The sequence below is a fragment of the Megalops cyprinoides genome, chromosome 21 (assembly GCF_013368585.1).
Source record: "Megalops cyprinoides isolate fMegCyp1 chromosome 21, fMegCyp1.pri, whole genome shotgun sequence".
NCBI classification, from domain to species: domain Eukaryota; kingdom Metazoa; phylum Chordata; class Actinopteri; order Elopiformes; family Megalopidae; genus Megalops; species Megalops cyprinoides.
The window spans coordinates 10,092,134-10,113,753 of NC_050603.1; the positions used below are offsets into that span (position 1 = coordinate 10,092,134).

The window sequence follows — 21,620 nt, forward strand, 5'->3', positions numbered from 1 at the left end:
ACACACCTGGGGGTACAGGGGTGCGGGGTGCAGGGATGCGGGGGAGGAGGCGGGGTTTTAGCCTAACAAAAGTTAAGATATTACTTCAGTGACTTCGTCACCAATCCAGTACCCAACCAGTGAGCCGATTGGTTTCTCCACCGTATCACCATGTTTGTGTGTTTTCTTTCCCCCAGTCCTGTGTTGGTATGGTAATTTAATAAATCAAAACTGAGTTGCGAGTATATCCGTATATGTAACTGAATACAGAGCATATTCTAAAATGTGCTGTGTAGTCTGAATTCTTCCCATATGTGCTACAATTTATAGTCCGTGTGCATTCAGCTACATCGTATGTTTGTGATGTGTGACGCACATTTGAATGCTGTTGTTATGTTCATTTCACATCTTACTATACGTAACATTCATATACGGTACCACAATGTTATGTAACACTCAGCTGCTCTGTGTTTGACCCTCTGGGCTTCAAATGTATGTTGTCTCCTCTTCTGCAATAACATTTGCTCACATGGTGCAAATACACACACACACACACACACACACACACACACACACACATACAGATGAGTACAGTCACATACAGTTCAAAATATGCAAACACATGCACACACACGTGCCTTATAGGGCGCATACATATATTCAAACACACCAACTCACCTCACCCCAATATACACACAAACACATCTACAAACATGTAATCCAATGCAAACCCTTATAAAAACCCTAAGCTGTGCTCCATAACAGAGCATAATTAATTATAGTGTCTGGTCCATTTTTATATTAAATATAACAATATTGCGTGGATTCCCTTTGACCTGTTCTCTCTTTGAGGCTGTGTTCACGGCACAGGCAACAATTTTTTTTTTTTTGCTGGAACCTTTAAAAAAATCCCACCCTGTCGCCTCCCCATTGTGCCATCAGTCCTCTGCATCTTTTTTGAAGGCTTTGTCAGTGATTCCTCTCTGTCCCCCAGGGCGTGGCAGGCAGCAGTGTCCCAAGGTGACCCTGTGGCACAGCCACTTACCTCCTCCTTGCCATGGTTTGAGCCAAGCTTAAAGAAACGGGCCGCAATCTGTCCAGCCAGTGCCTCTTATGCTCCAACCCCATTAGCATAACCTTTACTGACTGCTCCCCCCCCCCCCACACACATACACACACACCCCCTCCCACTTTCAAAAGCCTAAACCAAAGAACTAGCAGAGTCTGAAAGCAGGAAGCTCTTAAGGGACTCATAACGCAACAGATCTTTACCATACAAGACATGCTTGCCATTAGTGGTATGTTCATCTGTGGGTATAATCGTGCAGACACAAATAAATATTCACAAGCAAGCCATGGCTAAAAGGAATGTAATTCACTATGTTCTGTTTCATTAACAAAAAGTGTGCACAACAAATATGACATTCTTTATCTTCAAAGTGGGGTTTTTTTGGCATTTGATCACAGTCTGAAGAATTTATATTAATTTAAGGAAAAACAGGATTTTCAAAGGTAATACCTCCAGTCTCCATCCTGGCTCAAATCAAGCTCTTAAACCAGGAACTGGGTTGATTTATTTTAAATCTGCCTTGCAGGTTAAGCAAAAAGTGTGAGAAGCGCCCATTACAATTTAAGTGAAAAGTACAAATTGATACTCAGGATGGGAATTATTATGAGGAAACGATCCTTGACACGGCGCTAGACTGTTGTGCTGGCAGCTGTTTTTCTCAAACAATAGATAATCACAGAATTGGCTGCCAAGGCTCTTTTCCGTTAAAACTGCCGCTTGCAACAAAACAGGCATTTACAGCCACAACAAAGGGCGAGGGGAGAATCCGTTTGGGTGATTGGCACAGCTAGCCCTGTCTTCATGGGCTCAGAAGCTTTCTTTTGAGTGTCTTTGCTTCAGATCAGTCAGCTGTACTTGCCTGTTTTTCCAAAGGGTGCTCTGACCAACGATCTACGTGTGGGGAAAAAGCTCACATGAAGGTGGCAGTCAAGCAAACCAGTGTGTCAGAAACTGAATTCAATGTTTTTTTTCTCTCTTCATTGTAGTCAAAATGAAATGAGTTTAAGATGGTGTCACATTTTAAAAGCTATTAGTTCATTCAGGGATTATTCTTATCAAAACTGTCCCCCCCATCACACCACTGGTGATGGTAAATCCTTTAAGCACTGACACATTCACTACTCTCCCACACCAAGGCAGGGCCTGGGCTCTGCTAAAATCAGCCTCTGCCACAGGCGACAGGACCGGGTGACAGAGTGAAAGGGGCGGGGACACTGAGGTGGTAAAGGGGAGGGGCTAAGTAACAGTTGCTGAATCAGGACTTGTTACCATCACAGCGCCCCACCGGGAGGATGATGTCATGGCTGAGCCAAAGGAGGGACAAGAAGCAAACAAAGAGGGTGGCAAGAGGTGGAAACCATGGCGATGCACTTAGAGGGAGTAACAATAGAAGATCATCTGAATGACAAGAAAAGGCCAAGTAGTCCATAATGACAAACCTTCAGTATGTGGCCATGCACATTCATTGAACAAAAGAAAAAACAAGATACTAGTAACAGATTAAAACAATAAAATATGACATACATCCTAAAATGCACCTCCATAAATACCTAAAAGAATAATGAAAATAGATTTTTGTGATTTTTTTTTTATCCACACAAACAGTAAAATGTAGAGATAACCTTTTGTCTGAAATTATTACTGTGTCCGGTTTAGACTGGAAGGAATATCCCCTGGAGTTTTCATGAGGTGTGCAGTCATGCACAAACAAATGTAGAGGCTTGGAGGACCTCCTCAAATAATAATCTTATCTCTCCCTCCAAAATTCTCTTCTTGCCATTATCTGTGGAAGATAACACTGGCCTGTGAGCGCCAGCTTTACAAAATATGTAACATAACTTCTAATCTGTCTATGGCGAGGTAATTACTTGCACAAACAAATATGGAGGCTTGGAGCACCTCCTCAAATAATTGTCTTATATCTCCCTCCAAAATTCACTTTTTGCCATTATCTGTAGCAGATAAAATCCGCCTGTGAGTGCCAGCTTTACAAAGCATATAAGATAACTTCTTCTAATCTGTCTATGTATTCATTTATACAGTTTTACACTTTAACAGTTAAGGACTTTGTATAGTCTTCTGGGGAGGATCAAGAGAGACGTCTCTCCAGAGAATGGGCGTGGCCTGTACATTTCCACAGTTTTCAGAAAGAACAGAGTGAAAATCAATATGATGTACTGATGAAACGCACTTAGAAAAAAAAATGTTCCAGTTCAAGTCACCGGCTACCTTTTTTTTCCAGATGTACTCTCACCTGAGGCTGCGCGATGCCCTGACATGGCATAGGAAGACATCAGCAACAGGACACAGTGCACTGGGAGAGACAGCTCCTGACGATGAGGAGGAAGTGGTCAGGTAACTGAACTATTGACCAGAGGGCTGCGGATTCAAACCCAAGCCAGCACACCACATGTTCTATCCCTGAATAGGGACATTCAAACTGAACTGCTTCCACGAATGTCCATCTGTATAGATCAGCTCTGCGTGAAGCCCAGCAGCAGCAATATCTAGGTCATTCGATTTTCTCCCATCTTGCACAGGGAAATTCTCACTTCCACTCTCTCTCTCGCTGAGCTCTGCTGCTCCTGTTTTTTTTTGTTTTTTTTCTTATCAGAAATCGCTGAGCAATGCCAGTCCCACAGAATCCAAGTGGAAAACAAAACACTTGTTTGTCAGTGAATGTCTCACCCCCAGCTTGTCCTCAGCTGAGCTGGCCTGGAGCCACTTTTCTAATATGATACTAATAACAGTAGAGTAATTGTAAAATTACATATGTTGTAAAATGCATTCCAAAAATATCTACATAATTAAACGTATGAAGGGGTCAATTCTGTGCATTTTCAATAGGTATGCTCAGTATATGGCTTGAATGTTGATACATACCTAAAATATATGTACTTTATATTGATAAGTATTCATTTATACATTTTTATATTTTAACAATTAAGGACCTTGTATTGTTGTCTGAGGAGGATCACGAGAGACATCCCTCCAAAGAATGGGCGTGGCCTGCACATTTCCATAGTTTTCAGAAATGACAGTGTAAAAATCAATATGATGTATAGATGAAATGCAGCGTCACCTCCTCTGATGATCTGAGAGGGAACATAGCAGTGAGAAGCCTGTTTATTTCTAATGAAAGACGGATGGCACTCTGAAGCAGTCAGACAGGGAGGCCTTTTGAGAAAAAGGGAACAGAGACAGACATTGAGATGTGCTGTACTGGTCATGTGACTCCAGGCATGTGATTCCCGGGCCTTGTCAGCAAAACGATGATGTCACCCAGTCTGTGTGGAGTCTGTAGATTCGGGATTTTGTGTTTGTTGTACTGTAATTTGAGACAGTGAGGTGAGAATGAGGTCACCACAAAACTGGTTAATATTTCATTAGCAAGCGCCTAAGTGTTTAAAGACCACCTCACCCCATCCTCTCAAAACATATCTGGAGTGTGCCATGTCTGGGTAAGGGGGAGGCGGTAGACTGTGTCTGCTTATTTATTTATTTGAAAAGTCTTTTCATTGGTTAACTGAGTTACTGATTGACAAGACATAGCTACACTTATTATGGTATTTGTGAAGTCTCCTTTTTTTAAAGGTGATTTGACATGTTTTGGTCTTCCATTTTCCTTAAATAATTTCTGTGCATGCCATTGTCCTGTCAGTCACGAACACCAACAGAAAAGGGTAGGAATATGCAGAAACACCATGAAATATGGCCATTGTGACTGGACAGTACCTCATAAAGGTTATTGCATCATGACTAAACACCGCCCCAAGCCTATAACATGAATATCTCATGACCCAGTAGGTCAAAGCAAAATAGGGCGACCCTTTCCAGACTGAGAGGCAGATATCCTATACTATATACCAGTCTGCTGAGCCTATAGTTAAAATTACATGTTTGTGGCCATTTTCACCTGGAAATGAAAATCAAGACATTTTGTTACGTTTTACAGCTTCTAGGGTCTTTTGTGTCACAAACCTGCACCTCTGTCATTGTATAGTAACAAATTCACGGTGATATTTAAGGGAATGTCTCCATCTAGTGTTAAATATGGGACCTTGCTAAATCTTATAGTAGCAGCGTAGAGTTGTCTGTGATTCCTCTTTTTGATGATGGGATTTATGGACTCCTATACTTTGGACACTTTATCTATACTTTCTAAATCCTATAAAGTACAGTGATCACCATTGCATACTGTTCTAACTATTATAGTAGTAATCCTGAAAAGTCAACACTTTTATACTAGCACAATACAAATCACTGAAAAGAGTTCTTAGACATTTGGTTAGATACTGATGTCTAAATGTCAGCTGAGACAAACAAAAAGAACCACAATGTTGTGTGAATGTTGTGTGAGATTTATTATGGTATCTACAACATAGCACATAACAGAATCTACATATTCATACACATATGATATCTGCATACCAGTAAAAAAAAAATAGTGTTCATCTATTTCACTTGCTGTTGTAATTTACCTTGTGTTTTTACATAGAAAACTGTGATGTCCTTAATATATTTTAATATATTTTAATATTAAAATATTATATATTTTAATATTATATATTTTAATATATTAATATATTTTGAATATGACTTCTAGCTTGTTCTCCTCTCAGGGTTACTCAGCTCTATACATGACGAAAACTGTAGTTCTTTTGTTCTTCTTTGGTTGCCATTAGAGGACAGACAGGAAGTATTTCTGCCTATTTCCTCACAACACTTTGTGTGTATATGTGCGTGTGTGTGTGTGTGTGTGTGCGTGCCTTCATCCTGTGAAAAACTAATTGTTTGTATAATATCCTGTTATAAGTCACTGTATGATGCTTCATAGCATATCTTGTTACTTTGGGCTATATTCACTATTGTTTCTAAGGATCACATGAAATGCAGTCGGAAAGAGTTGCTTAAGGGAAAGAATTTCCAAGAGCACTCGATCACATCAAACTTGATGAATTGATGAAGTGTGCATTTTAGATACTATAAAATGCTGCTGCACTATTCACAATACAGCAGAATTCATTTGTTCACTTCTACATATTCCAAAGGAAAACAACATCATACACAAACCTGTATGTTGTACACTATAAATATAAAACACATACATTAAAGTTGATGTGTGTGAGTTAACATTGGACACAGGTGCCAGAGCAGTATAAAATTCAGGGTCAGCTGTGAATTGTCACTCTGCAACACAACGGGCCTTTTTCATTGATTGTCAGACAGGTTATGTGTACAGGGTGAACCTAGTTATGTGCCATTTCCTTCAGAATTTTGAACAAAATTTCCATCATTTAAAAATGTAGAAATTGTAACATTGAGGACACTATACATTAGACCAAGAAGGATCCTTCCTTATAAAAAAACATATTTTTACATTGGTCTGTCAATATAGAATAAAACCTGCCTTAGTAATGAACCATTACTTTCAAACATTTCCCGATCTGTTAATGTACACAAGCAGATACCAGTCATTATAATCCTGATATGAGACATTTTTCTGCAGTGCACAACTCTACAGAACAAGGTGCCTGTTGATGAGGGTCACAAAAAAACACCAGTTTCAGCTCTCTTGTGTTTCTATATATATTTAAGGGTAGTGAATTAAATCCCAATAATTGTTGATGCACCAAATATTTGCACAGTAGACATTGATCGAAATAACAATATGTCATAATACATCATATATTCACTGCACCTTCATTTTGTAAATGTACTCAAAGGAGAAAATAATGAAATCCACTTGTGTCGCAAAGATACATTTCCTGTTTTAAAGCGAGAGACCATAGATGACACAACTGCATAGCCGTAGTTCATGATTCCTAAAATCTGTCAACAGGCTACTTTAAATTGGTCTCAACATAGTTTCTTAGGAGAGTTTCAAAAGACTGGCAGTAATTTTCTCTTTTTGGTCAGTAAATGTCTGAATTCCACAAAAGTTTTGAGACAGGCATTATCCTGTACGTTTTCCACTCTGAACGAGTCTGCTGATCATGTCCTCTAAAAACATTATTAACTCCAATAAATCATTCTCTAGATCACAGAAAACTCCCAGACTCTCCCTCAAATGCATGCAGGCACCTTGTTCCCACACTGAGAACAAAGACATGCTTATCCTCGTTTTCAGAAAATGAATTGTACAGAGATCAGCTGTGTAATTCTTTAAAGGGCAAGCAAGCTCTCCTTTTTCACCCATTGGATCTCCCCAGCTGCTGTGCTGATTATGTTCTTATCATTATAAAAGGGACAACTCTACCTGTCTGCCTTAGGCCTGAGGTTTGAAGACATATCTTTATCATGTGGCATCTCCAGGGTTTACCAGATGCCCGGTCCCCCAGACAGCTCTCTCTCTCTGTCCATCTCAAAGTTCAGTCCAGACTATAGCGGCTGCTGATACTTCTCTCCCAGTGATTTCACTGACCTGAGAACAGCTTCTTTTACTCTCAGTAGTCCATTGTTCCATTTGATCCTCACAGAGAGCTGGAGGCCTCCGCCCTCACCCTCCCCTTGGAGTTTGCCCCCCCCCAGTCCTTTATGATCCGTCATCCTTCCCCTGTGGGGTCTCTGCGGAGGCGGGGGGCTCCTCTTTGGTGGGCGACTGAGCACCCCCAGGCCCATCTGAGAGCAAGAGAGAGAGAAAAAAATACATATTCTCTGCATACGCAGGGCTCTCATTCCTATTGGCACTGCTGTTGAGAAGCGGGCAATCTACTACTGGATTTGGAGAGTATACACCGAAGGTCCCTGCGGGTAGATGAAGGGTGCAGATCGATCTGGAGTCAGTGGGGGTGGATTTGAGGGTGGAGATTTGGGGACTGTGAAGGTGGCGGAGGGAGTGTAGATTGACTTGGGGGTCAGTGTGTTTGAAATGGGGGGTGCAAAGGGGATAAAGAGCACACACAAACCTGTCAGGGAGAGCTCGCCCAGTTTGAGCGGAAGGTCAGACGGGCTGACCCCTGCCGGGGAGCCCAGGACATCCGGCAGGGCGTTTCTACGGCCTGAACGGCCAGAGGAGGCAAAGTCCAGCACAGGCTCCACCTCTGTCATCTCAGAGCCCTTTATCAGAGAGAGGGACAGCAAAAAGGTACAGGTAAAAGTGACAGAGAGGAGGAATGAGGGTACAGCACAGGACTGTCATTATTATATAAGACGAGTCAGTCTTTGTTATAATACATTATTATATAAGGTTGGTCAGTCTTCATATATATATATGGCCACATTGATGCTGCCACACTAATAGAAGGAGCCTTTGTTCACACTGCATTCAAAGATGAAAATAGACTGTGTTATCACTATTTCCCACTAGAGGGAGCTAGAGGATCAATAGCTGTCATGCTCGGTGCTGCTGGGAAAGACATCAAGCTATTTTCAGTCTGACAGGGCATTTTGCTGTGCGTCTTTACGTATTCAAAGACACAGGGATGTTAACATGGTCTCACAGTTGCCTATCCCAGCCTTGCCTATGACTGACAGAGGAAAGGGCTTTTAGAAGGGGGATATGAATGTTGTCCCCCTCATACAGCGATTTGAATTTCAGTTCTGCTCTCAGCTGGAGCACGGCAAAAAGCCTTTGGTTTTTTCAGTCCTTGCGCTGGCTCACAGGGACTTTGAGTTCAGCAGACATCAGCACCATTCGGAGGCTAACTTAATGACAGTTTGTGTACCCAGCCCTTTTACAAACACACACACACACGCGCACGTTCACACACACACACACACACATACACACACACACACACAGTGAGCTGCGGTTCCTATGGCAACAGATGAAATAGCACCTCTGGCATAGCAGTGTGTGAATGCATGTCTTTTTTCTTTTTTTTGGGGGGGGGAGGTGGTTGGGGAGTGTTCTTTAAATAAACTGTGTACTGGGTGCACCCCCTCCTCCCTCTGCTCTGTGGCTGAAGAGACCAGCAAATGTCACAATGCACCTCTGCCCATCTGTTCACAAACAGCAGCCCTCCCCACTTCACCCACAAGAGACAAAGACATCTCAAATGAGTCCCCTGTCCCCAGTGTGGGTATATTAGACATTTATATACACACACAAACATGCATTCATATGCAGACACACACAAATACTACCCAAATAAGTATGCATTGGACTGGTCCTATAACTGGGCCCAAAAAGTACTGACAGAGTTCACTATATCTACAGGATTATTCGGACGTGTGTTTGACCACATTGTCTGAAAAGTCTTATGTAAATTTCATGAATTAAAACTGAATTAAATTGTCAGAGCCATGTAAAAAGTGTCACTAAGAAACATATTCAGAGTTTGGCCATGACTCACAGAGGCTGGTACAGAAGTTAGTTCATGCTTTTTTACATGCAGGCTATTGCAATGCATGACTCTCTGGTCTGCCTAAAAATATAATTTGTAATCAGTACAGACCACTGCACCTAGAATACTAACCACAACTAACAGGATGCCCCATATCACCCCCACACTTTCATCTACTGCACTCACTGCCTGTGATAGGTCCTCGGTTTTCAAAGCCCAGAATGGTTAAGAATGGCAACACATAACTCACCTGCTAAACTGACTTCCAGCCCAAATGCCATCCTTTCCCTGGCCAAGGTAGTACCAGTACATGTCTCAGGATTGGACTGGTGACTGGTAATTGGCTCATGATAGATGGGTCAGAGGCTGGCCTTTAGCCCGGGCTGTCCCTCTGAAGAACCTCTGAAGATAAGCGGCATGACCCAGTGAGGGAGGAGGCGCATGAATATTTCAGCAGGACTCCTCGGCACCCCCTGTGATGTCAGGTAGACGGCGTGAAGGTCGACCACCACAGCAGGCGGCTGATCCATCAGATCGGCGCGCTCAGACTGAGCCTGCCCAGACAGGGGGGCAATTAGACACCACCTCTCTATCACCACCCCCTGATCTTAACTCCTATTTCTCCTTCCTCTACTCTCTCCCTCTCTCTCTCTCTACATCCATCCTTCTCTGTCCTCTCTCCACCTCTCTGTGTTGAACCACTGCTGTGCCAACAGCCAGACCTGCTGTTTCCAGCTTTCTCTGATGCAACAGAAATTCTTTGCAGGCAGAGCTGTGGCCTACTCGCTACTGAGATCACAAACAATCCACAGGTAAACTCTGATATTTGCTACTGACTTTCCAAGCAAAATACAAAAACTCTTCTCCCTTTCTTAAGGACTTGATGGTTGTTACATTGTATTATTGTCATTTAGCAGATGCTACTCCAGAGCTTATCTAGAGTGACTTACTTTTCCATTTTTATGTTAACAATTAATACAGCTGGAGGCAATTCTGGGTTAAGTACCCAAGGGTACAGCAGCAGTGCCCCAGTGGGGAATCAAACCAGCTACCTTTCGGTTACGAGCCCTGCTCCTTACCACTGTGCTACATTGTCAGCCCAAAGAGCCCTAGGGGTAGATGAAGGGTTGTGGTTGTGAGACCCCTTGAGGAAAAGCAGAACACCAGTTCAGACTTCAGGACAGCCATGAGCAGGTAGACATCTGTCTCAGCCTGGTAGTACTATGGCCAGTGGATTCCCCAGAAAGCCGCCCCATGCCTGTGGTCTGTGTAACGACTCGGCCCCCGTGCAGGGCACCAGCACGGTTCTATTTCCAGCTGGATGAAAGCGTGAGGCAGGCAGGAAGCTCCCACTGTTCCCCCACTCGGGGCTCTGAATGTCAGGCTCTTCCCTGTTTCCTCCATCCAGGCCACAGACAGGCTGCAATTAGCACCCCCCAGGCCGGCAGCAGGTGCACACACCAGGGAGCAGAGAGCAGACTGAGAGAGGATTAGCAGAGCAGGTCCCCGACGCACAGACTCTGACGGACAGGGAGCGGGAGTATCAAGATGAGAAGAGGGAGTTTCGGTCTCAGGAAGTGAAAGTTTCTTTCCAACAAAGAGCGGGCAGGTATTAGTCTCGCAGACAGGAAGTGGAAGTTTTAGTCTGACAGAAAGGAAGTGGAGAGTATCAGTCTGCGAGACGAGAAGTAGAAGTTTCAGTCTCACAGACAGAAAGTGATAGTTTCCCTCTGTCAGAAAGCAAGTGGGTATTTGTCTCCCAGACAGGAGGTAGCTGTATCAGTCTGATTTAAAGGAAGTAGGAGTTTCAGTGTCAGAGACAGGAAATGGGAGTCTCCATCTGACAGAAAGGGAGTTGGTATCAGTCCCAAAGACAGGTAGTGAAAGCAAAGTGAAAGCATTAGTCTCACAGATAGGAAGTGGGGTATCAGTCTTACAAACAGGTTAACATCAGTCTCACCAACAAGAAGGGGGAACATCAGGCTGACAGACAGTATCAGAAAATATCAATCTCACACATAGCACATGGAAATCATCATGTTTGTTTTTTGGGTCAATAATATTGAACATATTTTGTGCGAATTCACTGAACTTTGAACTGAACTTTGAACACTGCAGTGAACTGTGCAACATCTGTTCAGTATTGATAAAAAACAAGCACTTGGTCTCAAAGACAGGAAGAGGAACTTCCTGACACACAGATGCAAGCTTGATACTATTGCAGAAAAAACATAATGGATTAGGGCTCAGATGTACTTAGGGACAGTCAATGATAATGTAAACCACCATTCTGAGAGGCCCCGACAGTACAACCCACCCAAACCTAAATGTGTCCCATGCACTGGCTAAAGAGCCCGTCACTGCACCCCTGCCTGTCCCTCATCCAACCCAACAAAGGTGGGAAGGAAACATCACCTGAGGATCCCACTTCAGAGGCAGGTGTTGGAGAGTGCTAACAAGATCGCTGCTGCTAGCAACATCAATCCTGCTAACAAGTGCACTCTACTGCTCTACAGAGGTGTGGAGGCAAGTGTATTTTCAGCCCGCCGAGCCCGCTTACTTAGAGAGAGAGCCACTTTTAAACTTTCCTTCCCTTTCTTTCTCTGTAATTCTTCACATCCTTGTAAGAGCACGGTTTCTGTGATACCATCACTGGCATGTGTACCACCAGACCCCCCCCCCCCCTTTGCTATTCTTTAATAGAGGCCACAGACTGTACATCTGTAAGAAGCACATCACTGGTCTGTTGGCAGGTTTCTCGAAGGTCTGTCTTCGAGGTATTTTGAATGGGCTGTGTGCTGGTTCCTCTGGTGGTCTGTGTGTAGGTTTCTCTGGTGGTTTGTGTATGTTTCCTGTGGTGGTCTGTGTGCAGGTGTGTCTGTTGGTCTATGTGCAGGATTCTCTGATGTTCCATGTGCAGGTTGATTTACAGCAGTCTGTGTGCAGATTTGTCTGAACTGGCTGTGTAAGGGTTGCTTTAAATGACTTGTGAGGGACTCACAATGCCACACCTCGTCCACACACACACACCCCTCATGCTCTGCACCAGGCAATGTGGTGACCTTCACAGCGGGCAAAGTCGTTGTTAGTTTCTTATATGGAGGAAGCCTGCTGTCTTAGTTAATTGACAGAGCATAGAGCTGGCTAGACTATGGTCATATAGAATAAAAAACACCCTTTGTATGATGTCTCTCCCCGCTTTTGTTGGGTACAAAGTCCGTACGCTGATCTTCTCCGTTCTCCTTTATCTCCTTGTATATGTCACAGATTAAAATAGTGCCGTTTCCATGGAAACCGGCAACACTGCTGACAAACAGCTTTATGACAACAAAGAGAGAAGGTGTGTTGGAAATTACTCCCTGAGTGCAGAGAGTAATCTCAGAATGTATCCACTTTATTCAACGGCAATCTTTTGTTCAGTGTTGTTCCGTGCAGTCCGCGCCACGCGGTCCCATTCCTTGTATGGCTGCAGGCCCTTTGTGTATGCTTAGTTAACCACCCTGTGTCAATATCCTGTTTCTCTGCTAAGGCTGTCTCCTGCCATCAAAGTGACACAGAACTGTTTCACTACTGCAACATCCACGCGTACGGTCACCACTCCGTCTCCACTATTGTAATCGCTTTGTAAACACTCCTTGTCGCAGCTCTGTGCAGCTGGTCCATAGCACAGTAATAGCATTTTGAGAATTTAACACAATCCAATTTTAGGCTTTTTTGCCATGGCGCGGCCATTCACATAGCTGGCGTAACTGTTCCCAGTCCTCTAGAGGCTCTCTGACACCCAACCAGAGCATGAGGTATATGTGCCGCAGTTTGCTGATCTCAGATCAGACGCACAACTCATCATAAGCCTGTGTCTTTGCTGGTTACTGAGTGTAACATTCGGTCCCGATCCCCAGGGGGTCACCTGAGAGACTGGACTCCCGTCCAGTTCAACCTGCACACACAGCTCATTCAAAACAACAGCGCACATGGTGAATTGTGCCGGTCGATGAGGCAGAGGTACAGAGCACTGACTCACTCTGACAGCAGCAGTTGTACTACAGAATGAGAAATCTCCTCTGCTGTGGCGATGATTCAGGTCAGAGAGGAACCCCCTCATCTGCTCAGCACCCAGGCCTCATTCCTGTCACAATCCAGCAAAGCTTTTTAGGAATTAGTCATTACTTTCACACTGCAGGCAACTTTAGGAAATAGTCATTTCTCTTGGAAACCTCCACATGGCTCAGTGAAATTATACCGTACCCCTAACAGAGTGATCGTTTTCATTGTCAGAATCATTACGGCATCAGTGTTACACTGCCAAAAAGCCCAGGGCTCAGGAAAAATTGACTCCGGATGGCTAAGCAACTCTGCATTTCATAAAACAGTAATTTGAAAATTTTTATCAACTGTCAATCCAGTACGTTGATTCTAGCATCGTACAACATAGGTGTAATGCTGCACTGATATTTGTTAATACATGCATTATCGAACTCATAAACTCACTACAGCATTACTAACAAAACTAAAATAAAACTTTTGTACACAATAACACATTTGTACTCGTTCCCATCTGCCTCTCTTCTTCCCACTCTCTGAATACAGTCCACTTTTAAAACTGACCCACTGAGCCACATAACTGACACAAGGTTCCCAATGTGAGGACACGATACCTGACAGCAGATGGCATTTAGCAGACACTCTTATCCACTCTGACCCACTGAGCCACATAACTGACACAAGGTTCCCAATGTGAGGACATGATACCTGACAGCAGATGGCATTTAGCAGACACTCTTATCCAGAGTGACTAACATAGGTTCCAATTTTTACATGTCATGATCCATCATCCATTTATACAGCTGGATATTTACTGAGGCAACTCTGGGTTAAATACCTGGCCCCAAGAGTACAGCAGCACTGCCTCCATGGGGAATTGAACTGACAACCTTTTGGTTATGATTCCTGCTCCTTAACCACTATGCTACACTGCCGCTGTGTCTCGAACCCGTGTTTGGAGACAGCACGCGAACCCTGAGGCTCTGCACTCAGCTCTGCATCTTCTATTGATCAGTCTGCAGGCTTCAATATGGGTGACGAGCACCGCAGATGAAAGGGTAGGTTTGATTAGGCTGGCTGCACTGGCTCTGACACGCATCCTGCTGTGCTCTGGCTGATCTGCAGGAGTTTCGCTCGTCAGCACGCCCCCTTTTCATGCCTCGGCGAGAGAGCTCACAAAGAAACATCACTCCCGACCGTCACGTTTCTCAGCCTCAAAAGGGGAACCTGCCACTTTACCTCCACTCGGGAGTATCTGCTCCTCAGCCGAAAGAGAGAGATCTGTCAGTGTGGCGTGCCTCCTCCCCACCTCACCCCCCCACCGCCCCTCTGCCTGCCTGCTGAAGTTTCCACTGCACTATGCCCCTGGGTGCCCCTTTGCCTGCTGTGCCCCCTGCCTCTTCCCTCTCCGCTGGAAGTACCGTTCCGCCTGCCTGAAGCCCAGCACCCAGCACCTCACTAATCACCACACCCTTCAGGCTCTTCCTCACATGTCTAACAGCAACCAAGAGCTGGGGAAAAAAAAACATCCAGACTTACAGGAGGAATAGAAGCAGCATCATTAAAATAAGCACACCAGATTGTGATAAACAAGCGTGTGGGTGCAAAGAACCCTCTGCCCCCCCCCCAAATTGCTGGCAAAATATGAGATTATTCACCAGTCATTATTGAAGGTTAATTGCTGATTCAGAGTAATGCCCTCGGTTAGCATGAGGATGAAATCAAGCCGACATCGGCTGCAGCCGCACTCCAAAACTGATTTACTTTTGCGTGACTGTGCACCCAGCCCCCGCACACACCTGCCCTCCTAGGGGGTGTAATCAACCTCAAGATCACCAAGATCAAGTTGCCACAATTACCTTGTGAAATCATGAAGGGTGACAGGCATTATCAATCGATCCCAGCTGTAAATATTCTGTCTAATTTAGCTACCTGCCACAAGGGTACATGCAGACAGCCTCATATGCACACATTGCTGAATTACAATAAATTGTTGGGCAAAAGGGTCCCATTTAAATACTGTTGCTAAAACATATATGATAATTAAAAAAAACACTGAATATATTTTTTGTCCTATCAAAACAGATTAATAAGAGAATAATAATCCTTTCTTTGTTGAAATGCAGACAATAAAGCAAAAATATCATGTCTTACTGAAAAATTGCTTAAATTTTTTGATTGTTCCGAATGAAAATTTTGTTTCAAGAAAACATGGAGGAATCTCTCTGAATGCAGTAGTACTACCTGTCACTGAGTACCGAGTGAGCACTGCACAGATATGACTAGCTGATAAGGGACAAGGGTGATGCATCCATTTACTACAGATTAGCTCATTTTCAAAGCCCAAAGCTCTAAACTAAAAACCATGAAGAGGTTAAATATTTCAACGCACCAGCACACAATCATTTAAGAAGAACTGGAAGACCGAGACCGAATTTACACTCTCACAGGGGGGAAGGAAAACTAATGACAACAAGGCTATTGAACTATTAAAAAAATCCACAACAGGTATGTCTCAAGTCTGGGGAAGCTGGGGTGGCAAGGATTTCAGTGAGTCTGACAGCCAGTCTCCATGCCACCCTGTGGCCACACCCCCCACAGCCCTGTCCCTGGTCTGGGCTCAGCTCCCCGCTGCGAAGACAGGGAGCGGGAGCTTTTCATTCGTCCTCTCACATAACACAGACAAAGGGAAAAAGAAAGAGGAGAAAAAGAGACAGAGAAAACGATAAAGAGAAAGACAAATGAGGGGCAGAGAAAAGAGAAACCGCAAGATGGACAGAGGAGACACGCAGAGAGAGGCAGACAGATGGAGAGACATGACCCGTGACTGTATGAAGGAGGGATGCAAAAGAGGGATACGTCAAGGCCTGTAAAATCTGAGACACCCAGCCCACGCCCCCGCCCCGACCCCCACCATTACCACCATCACCACCACAACCACTGCCATACACACCCACAACCACACACACAACCACACACACACACACACACACACACACACACACACACACACACACACACACAAACACGCACACACACACACACACACACACACACACACACACACACACACACACACACACACACACACACACACACACACACACACATACACACACACACAGACACACACACACACTGTGTTAACACCGACCCCCTGTCTCTAGCGTGCTGCATTAAAACTGGGACCACAATCTGTGCGATTAACCGTCAATATTTCAGTGCCCAAATTCTTACAGAACTGGCTGTACGACTCTCTGCCCCTAGACATCTTGCATCTGAACACACCAGCCATGGGTCCGTTTTGCTTACATGTGCTTCACTGTGTGCTGGCCAGTGTCTGCACTGGCCTTTTCTACTCACGACAACCCTCGCAGCAAGTTACAGCACGCAGATGTCAGAACATGACCTCTGTGCGCTCCCTCAGTTTGGTGCTTTTAACCGTACCCTGACCTGGATATCCGAAGTCTCTGCCATTACTCTATTTTCAGCAATACGGAAACAGCTTCTCTTATTACCCCCTGTTTTCAGCTCTCAATTGAACTGCAAGGAACCAAAGCAACAAAGACAAAAGGTACAGGGAATTAATGCGATTGTTCTCTTCAAAGTCAACCATGAGTCAGCCAAGGATGAAGCATTATTTTGCACAGCAGTTACATTCAGTAATTATTCTCCTAAAAGGAGTTGCTCAGGAGCAGCATGCCTTGTGCTAAATGCCAAAGCAATGTGCTCTTTAGTTGTTTCATTTTCCAGTCATCCGATTTGCTGAGAGTCGGTACAATTCAGAGGTCATTATGAGGTGAAATCCAGGCAGGCAACTTGTTCCTGACAGGTGCCAACATTCGGTTTAATGTCATGTACCACAGCTCTGGTTTCGGGTAAAGGCACCATCTGAACCTGGTGATGAGAGGCAGTTTTTCCCAGATTTAGCCGTGGCATCTGACTCTTCCTCTGTGTCCTAAAAAGCACACCGTTCCACAGTAAGGCTGAAATCCACCAGTTTATAGCACTCCTATTTTGACATGTCTGTTGTGTGTCCCCATCTATCACCCAGCAGCAAATTATTACCAAAGGTCGCCTGCAAAATACCACCCAGGAGCAAAGTTAGTCAAAAACCTTAACTAATATTTGTAGCATCTGAGGGACATCAGCGGCCATATCAAAGTATCAGGGTGCAGCAGGAGAACATGAGGAAAGGGCAAGGATGTTGATCAGTACACTAGCCTCACTTACCATCTGCGTATGAGGCCTCACGTGATAAAGTCATAAAGCCTGAGCAATCAAACGAAGCAGGTGATTTACCTGTTTGATCTGCACTTGGGAGGAGCCTATCGTCACATGAGGAAGCAGAGAGTGACAAGAGACACCAATCCGTGCAGCTATGGGCAGCATGCACACACTTTTCTCACTTAGGGGTCTGGCTATCACCAGATGTACATTTGACTGGCTGAACAAGGCAGGCTTGACACACAGCCAGCAGGAAAGGTTACCATGACACTGGGCTGGCGTGCTAAAAAGGTCACTTGTGTTGTGATGCATTGCCGTCAGTTTCACATATCATTACGCCTGGTTCTAGCAGACACGTGCGTGATGATAAATGTTAAAAACCTTGGCGACATGTTGACATAAATGAGGAGATAATGTCTTGGTGACTGCAGTTGTGTCAGCGGGAACCTGTATCAGATGACAGACATCTGGTGTTCTGTGATGAGGCCTTTGTTACAAAAGGGCTGGGCTGGACTGGAAACACCACGCGATAAGCTCATAAAGGACATACATCCATCACCTTTAGCAAATACTTGCTTGATTTTTAAATTGATTTTGTTGTTTCTTTTAACAAACATAAATGTAGAACTGAAAATTCCAAGAGGTTAATCTGAATGAGAATTTAAGAAACCTATGCAAATAAACTGGTTTTGGTATTATGTGAGAAATTACACTGTTAATGTAAGTAACGGAAAACAGAGATGTGTTTATGGATGAGGTGGGCACATCAAAGTGCATGTAAAACATATCTTTGAGTGCTTACATACAATACATAACATCACAGTGAACATGGGAATTGTTGACTCTGATCCTTTGAAGGCTGATGGCTCAGATCAGCATGACATCACTGCTGTTTTACAGTACGGTTATTCAGTCTCCCTTAGTGATGTTGAGCTATGAAGGGGGCCACAACGTTGAACTCTACTTTGTACATTTGTAATGTATCATTTCTGTGTGGATCCAACCAAGAAACTGTAAATTAACCTGGATAGAGGGATGTGCTACAGAGATTAAATTATACAAAATAAATAACAAAGCCAAAGCTCTTTGATCAAATGCTCAGCAAACCCTTACAGTGCACATCGAGCTTAGCTCTGGTATCACAAAGCCCAGCCCCGGGACAAACATGCCACCATCTGCAGGACAAGGGAGGCAGATGTGCCGTCACTGACAGGTCCTGTTGAGTTACGTAACAGCTGAAGGGTGAGGCTGTCAGAAGCCATCGGTCACGGCAGTCAACTGACATTATGGCAACAGACGGTGGCAAGCACAGCATCAAAGATTTTCAGCATATATATATATATATATATATATATAGCAGTATACAAGACAGTCAGCTTGGTGTACATCACACTGATAGCTCTGGCCCTGCCATTCTTGAAGGGGTGTGGTCTAAAAAAGAGCATCCACACTCAGCACAGGAATGCAGTCAGCACCAGAACCTCTTGGACAAAGGGCAAAGGGAAAGTAGGAGCTCTGGTCAGAATGGAACGCCTGTGACGGCATTTGAGGACTGAGTTTCCCCATTTCTGAGCTGTGCAATGAGGTCAGTTCCAGAAACGGCTTTTCTGATAGTGACATTACATTCAGGTTCAGCAGAGGAGCCAGGGTCAGGGCTTGATACCTCCCTTTCTCTAATCTCTGTCAGCTTTAATCAAAGTAGAAAAGTATTTGCTGATGCCCTTGAATTTAACTGTCCTACATGTTTAAATCACGCACTTTATTGGTTATTCACAATCACTTGCAAATTATTGTGCTGATCTTACTTCTGGTAACAGTTTAGGTTTATGACCTTTACACCTTTACACCTTTACACACCTGAAAGTACAGGCATGTGCTATAAAACAATCCCAATATGGGGTTAGACTTTCACCTTTAAAACTTGATATCTTGATATCCTATGCACTCACTGCAGAAACTATACTCTCACCTTGCTCATTGGGAAAAGCAGCAGTGCCCACAGAATTTCAAACTACAACACTGTGGTTAAAAGCCTATACACCCCTATTGTCTGCTATTATTCCTGTCTCTGTCCTCCCCTGAAAGGATCAGTATTGCATTTGCAACAATACACTTCCTTCAGTCTTTATGCAGTTCTATCACAGCTCACGAAAGCCATTTTGTTTGAGATGTTTCATGTGAAAATCAGTGGGGGGAACTCTCCCCTCTTGTTCTTGTCTTGACCTTTGTGTCCATGAGGTAAACAAAAGAACTCTGTGAGTGGGGTCTAATAATTTTGGGGCACACAAATCACTGCTTGCGGCGCCACGGGGGACTACAATGTCAGGGCATTTTACATCCTGACGGTCTCCGGCTATTTTGGATACCCCCACCGTCCTCCGTGCCCCAAACTAAACCTTGTTTCTTAGACCAGTCGATGTCTGGGTGATAGCAACATAAGCGTTAAGCCTGATTTCTTCCCCGCGCTGAACAGCAAAAATGCGCGGTTCTGCATCAGTGCATACTAAGACGCTGTTTGGGACTGGCATGGTTTTTGCGCTTCACTGCCTGTAACTAAAAAGGCAAAGTTCAACGCTTACAAATATCGTTATGATAGAGTCCCTACTGCTGTCATCTCGTTTCACCCTTTCAGATAACTGTTCGTAAACCCATTAAAGGGTAGATGCCTGAACAATTGTATATTTAAACGATTCCCCAGTCAATTGAAACGATCTACCCTGTATTAAATTGTCTAGTCGTTGACATAAACGCAGGACGTTATTATCAGATAATAGAGCTCATAGCTCAATAAAAGTGAAAACCTGATCCCAGCAATCCATCATTGTCCGCAAAAGTACATTCGTAAACCCATTAACTATTTTATGTTTCCGTAATTATAATTTGCTAGGTTTAGTGATATATATCACAATAATTCCGTTCTTTAGTTTAATATGTATCTCATGTCATCAGATTTAAGTTACAGCATTTAAGCCCTGATAATTTCAATCAAACTGATAGTGTAAAACACCGAATACCCACGGCGCTTTAGATTTGAGAATACAGTATATAGCTCCATGCATGTGCGTTGTTGTGTATGATCGTATATAAGTATCCATAATGCTAAATAAGTGTCTCAACACTAGCTTATGATAACTTATTGACGGAAGGTTGATACACTAAACTATCGCTTCACTATGTTATTCACTGTCACCATAAACACACGGCAATGGATCATCGCAATTACGCTCCACCACCCGCGGCAAAATAAGGGGGAAACACTTACCAGCAACGAAATCACGAGGCAGGTAATCCAGTTTTTATTTTATACTCTTATCATGTCCTCTCCAAAGATCTGATTTCCCTTTTTTCTTTTAAGTTGAGCCAACATACGCACTTCTCCCAGACGCTGTCCGCAGCATCTTTCTTCTAGGCGGCTGTGATTACTTCTCGCAGTACGCTGAAAGATAAAGGTAACAGCGACAAGATGATACCAAAGTCAGCACAAGTGGGGGAGTACGACAGAGAGAGCAGACTGTAACATTTCGAAAACTGAGAAAGTTTTTATAACGAGTACCCCATGTATTTAAAATATGGGTTTTTATTTCCGAACCACGTGGATTTGAAGCTTCATACACGAACACTTTAGCAATGGGATATTAATAGGACCTTCAACACACACGCATTTAGTTGTAGTGACCCTTGATAAATGGTACTGACTTAGCTTTAGTCTGTCCAGCCAGGTAAGGGGAGTGGTGTTGAAGTGTGCGAGCGTGTTTCCCCTGTCCTTTTGGTAATCAACAGGTCTGGGAAATCATATAAACCCGAAGAAGGTCCATTATACAGGGTAAAAATCTATATGGAATAACGTATGGTGCATTGTATCTCACACATTGCTTTCCTAGTGATTGGACAACATGCTGGGACCACAGATTTTTCTAGTGCAAACAAGTCCATCTGGGACAAAAAGAGCATGTTTTATTCATGCCATTTAATTTGACCACGTCTCAGTTCTACTGGCATTTAAATAATTAAAGAAC

At 43.8% G+C, this 21,620-nt stretch overlaps 1 protein-coding gene across 1 annotated transcript; it reads right to left on the bottom strand.

Annotated features, from left to right (window-relative positions):
- Positions 1 to 7,583: 7,583 nt before the first annotated feature.
- On the bottom strand, positions 7,584 to 20,919 carry LOC118796270 (cAMP-dependent protein kinase inhibitor beta-like). Its single transcript, XM_036555073.1, has 3 exons — positions 20,867 to 20,919; positions 7,957 to 8,107; positions 7,584 to 7,669 (listed from the first exon to the last, which is right to left on the bottom strand). The coding sequence occupies exons 2-3, from the start codon at positions 8,096 to 8,098 to the stop codon at positions 7,584 to 7,586; spliced, it is 228 nt and encodes a 75-aa protein (XP_036410966.1). The 5' UTR covers positions 8,099 to 8,107; positions 20,867 to 20,919.
- Between the last annotated feature and the right edge of the window lie 701 nt (positions 20,920 to 21,620).

Bases quoted from the DNA above. Each gene is read 5' to 3' on its own strand.
- LOC118796270 (XM_036555073.1), bottom strand. From the start codon at position 8,098: ATGACAGAGGTGGAGCCTGTGCTGGACTTTGCCTCCTCTGGCCGTTCA. The intron at 7,670-7,956 runs GTTTGTGTGTGC...TCTTGCTCTCAG, and splicing joins GGGCGAGCTCTCCCTGACAG to ATGGGCCTGGGGGTGCTCAG.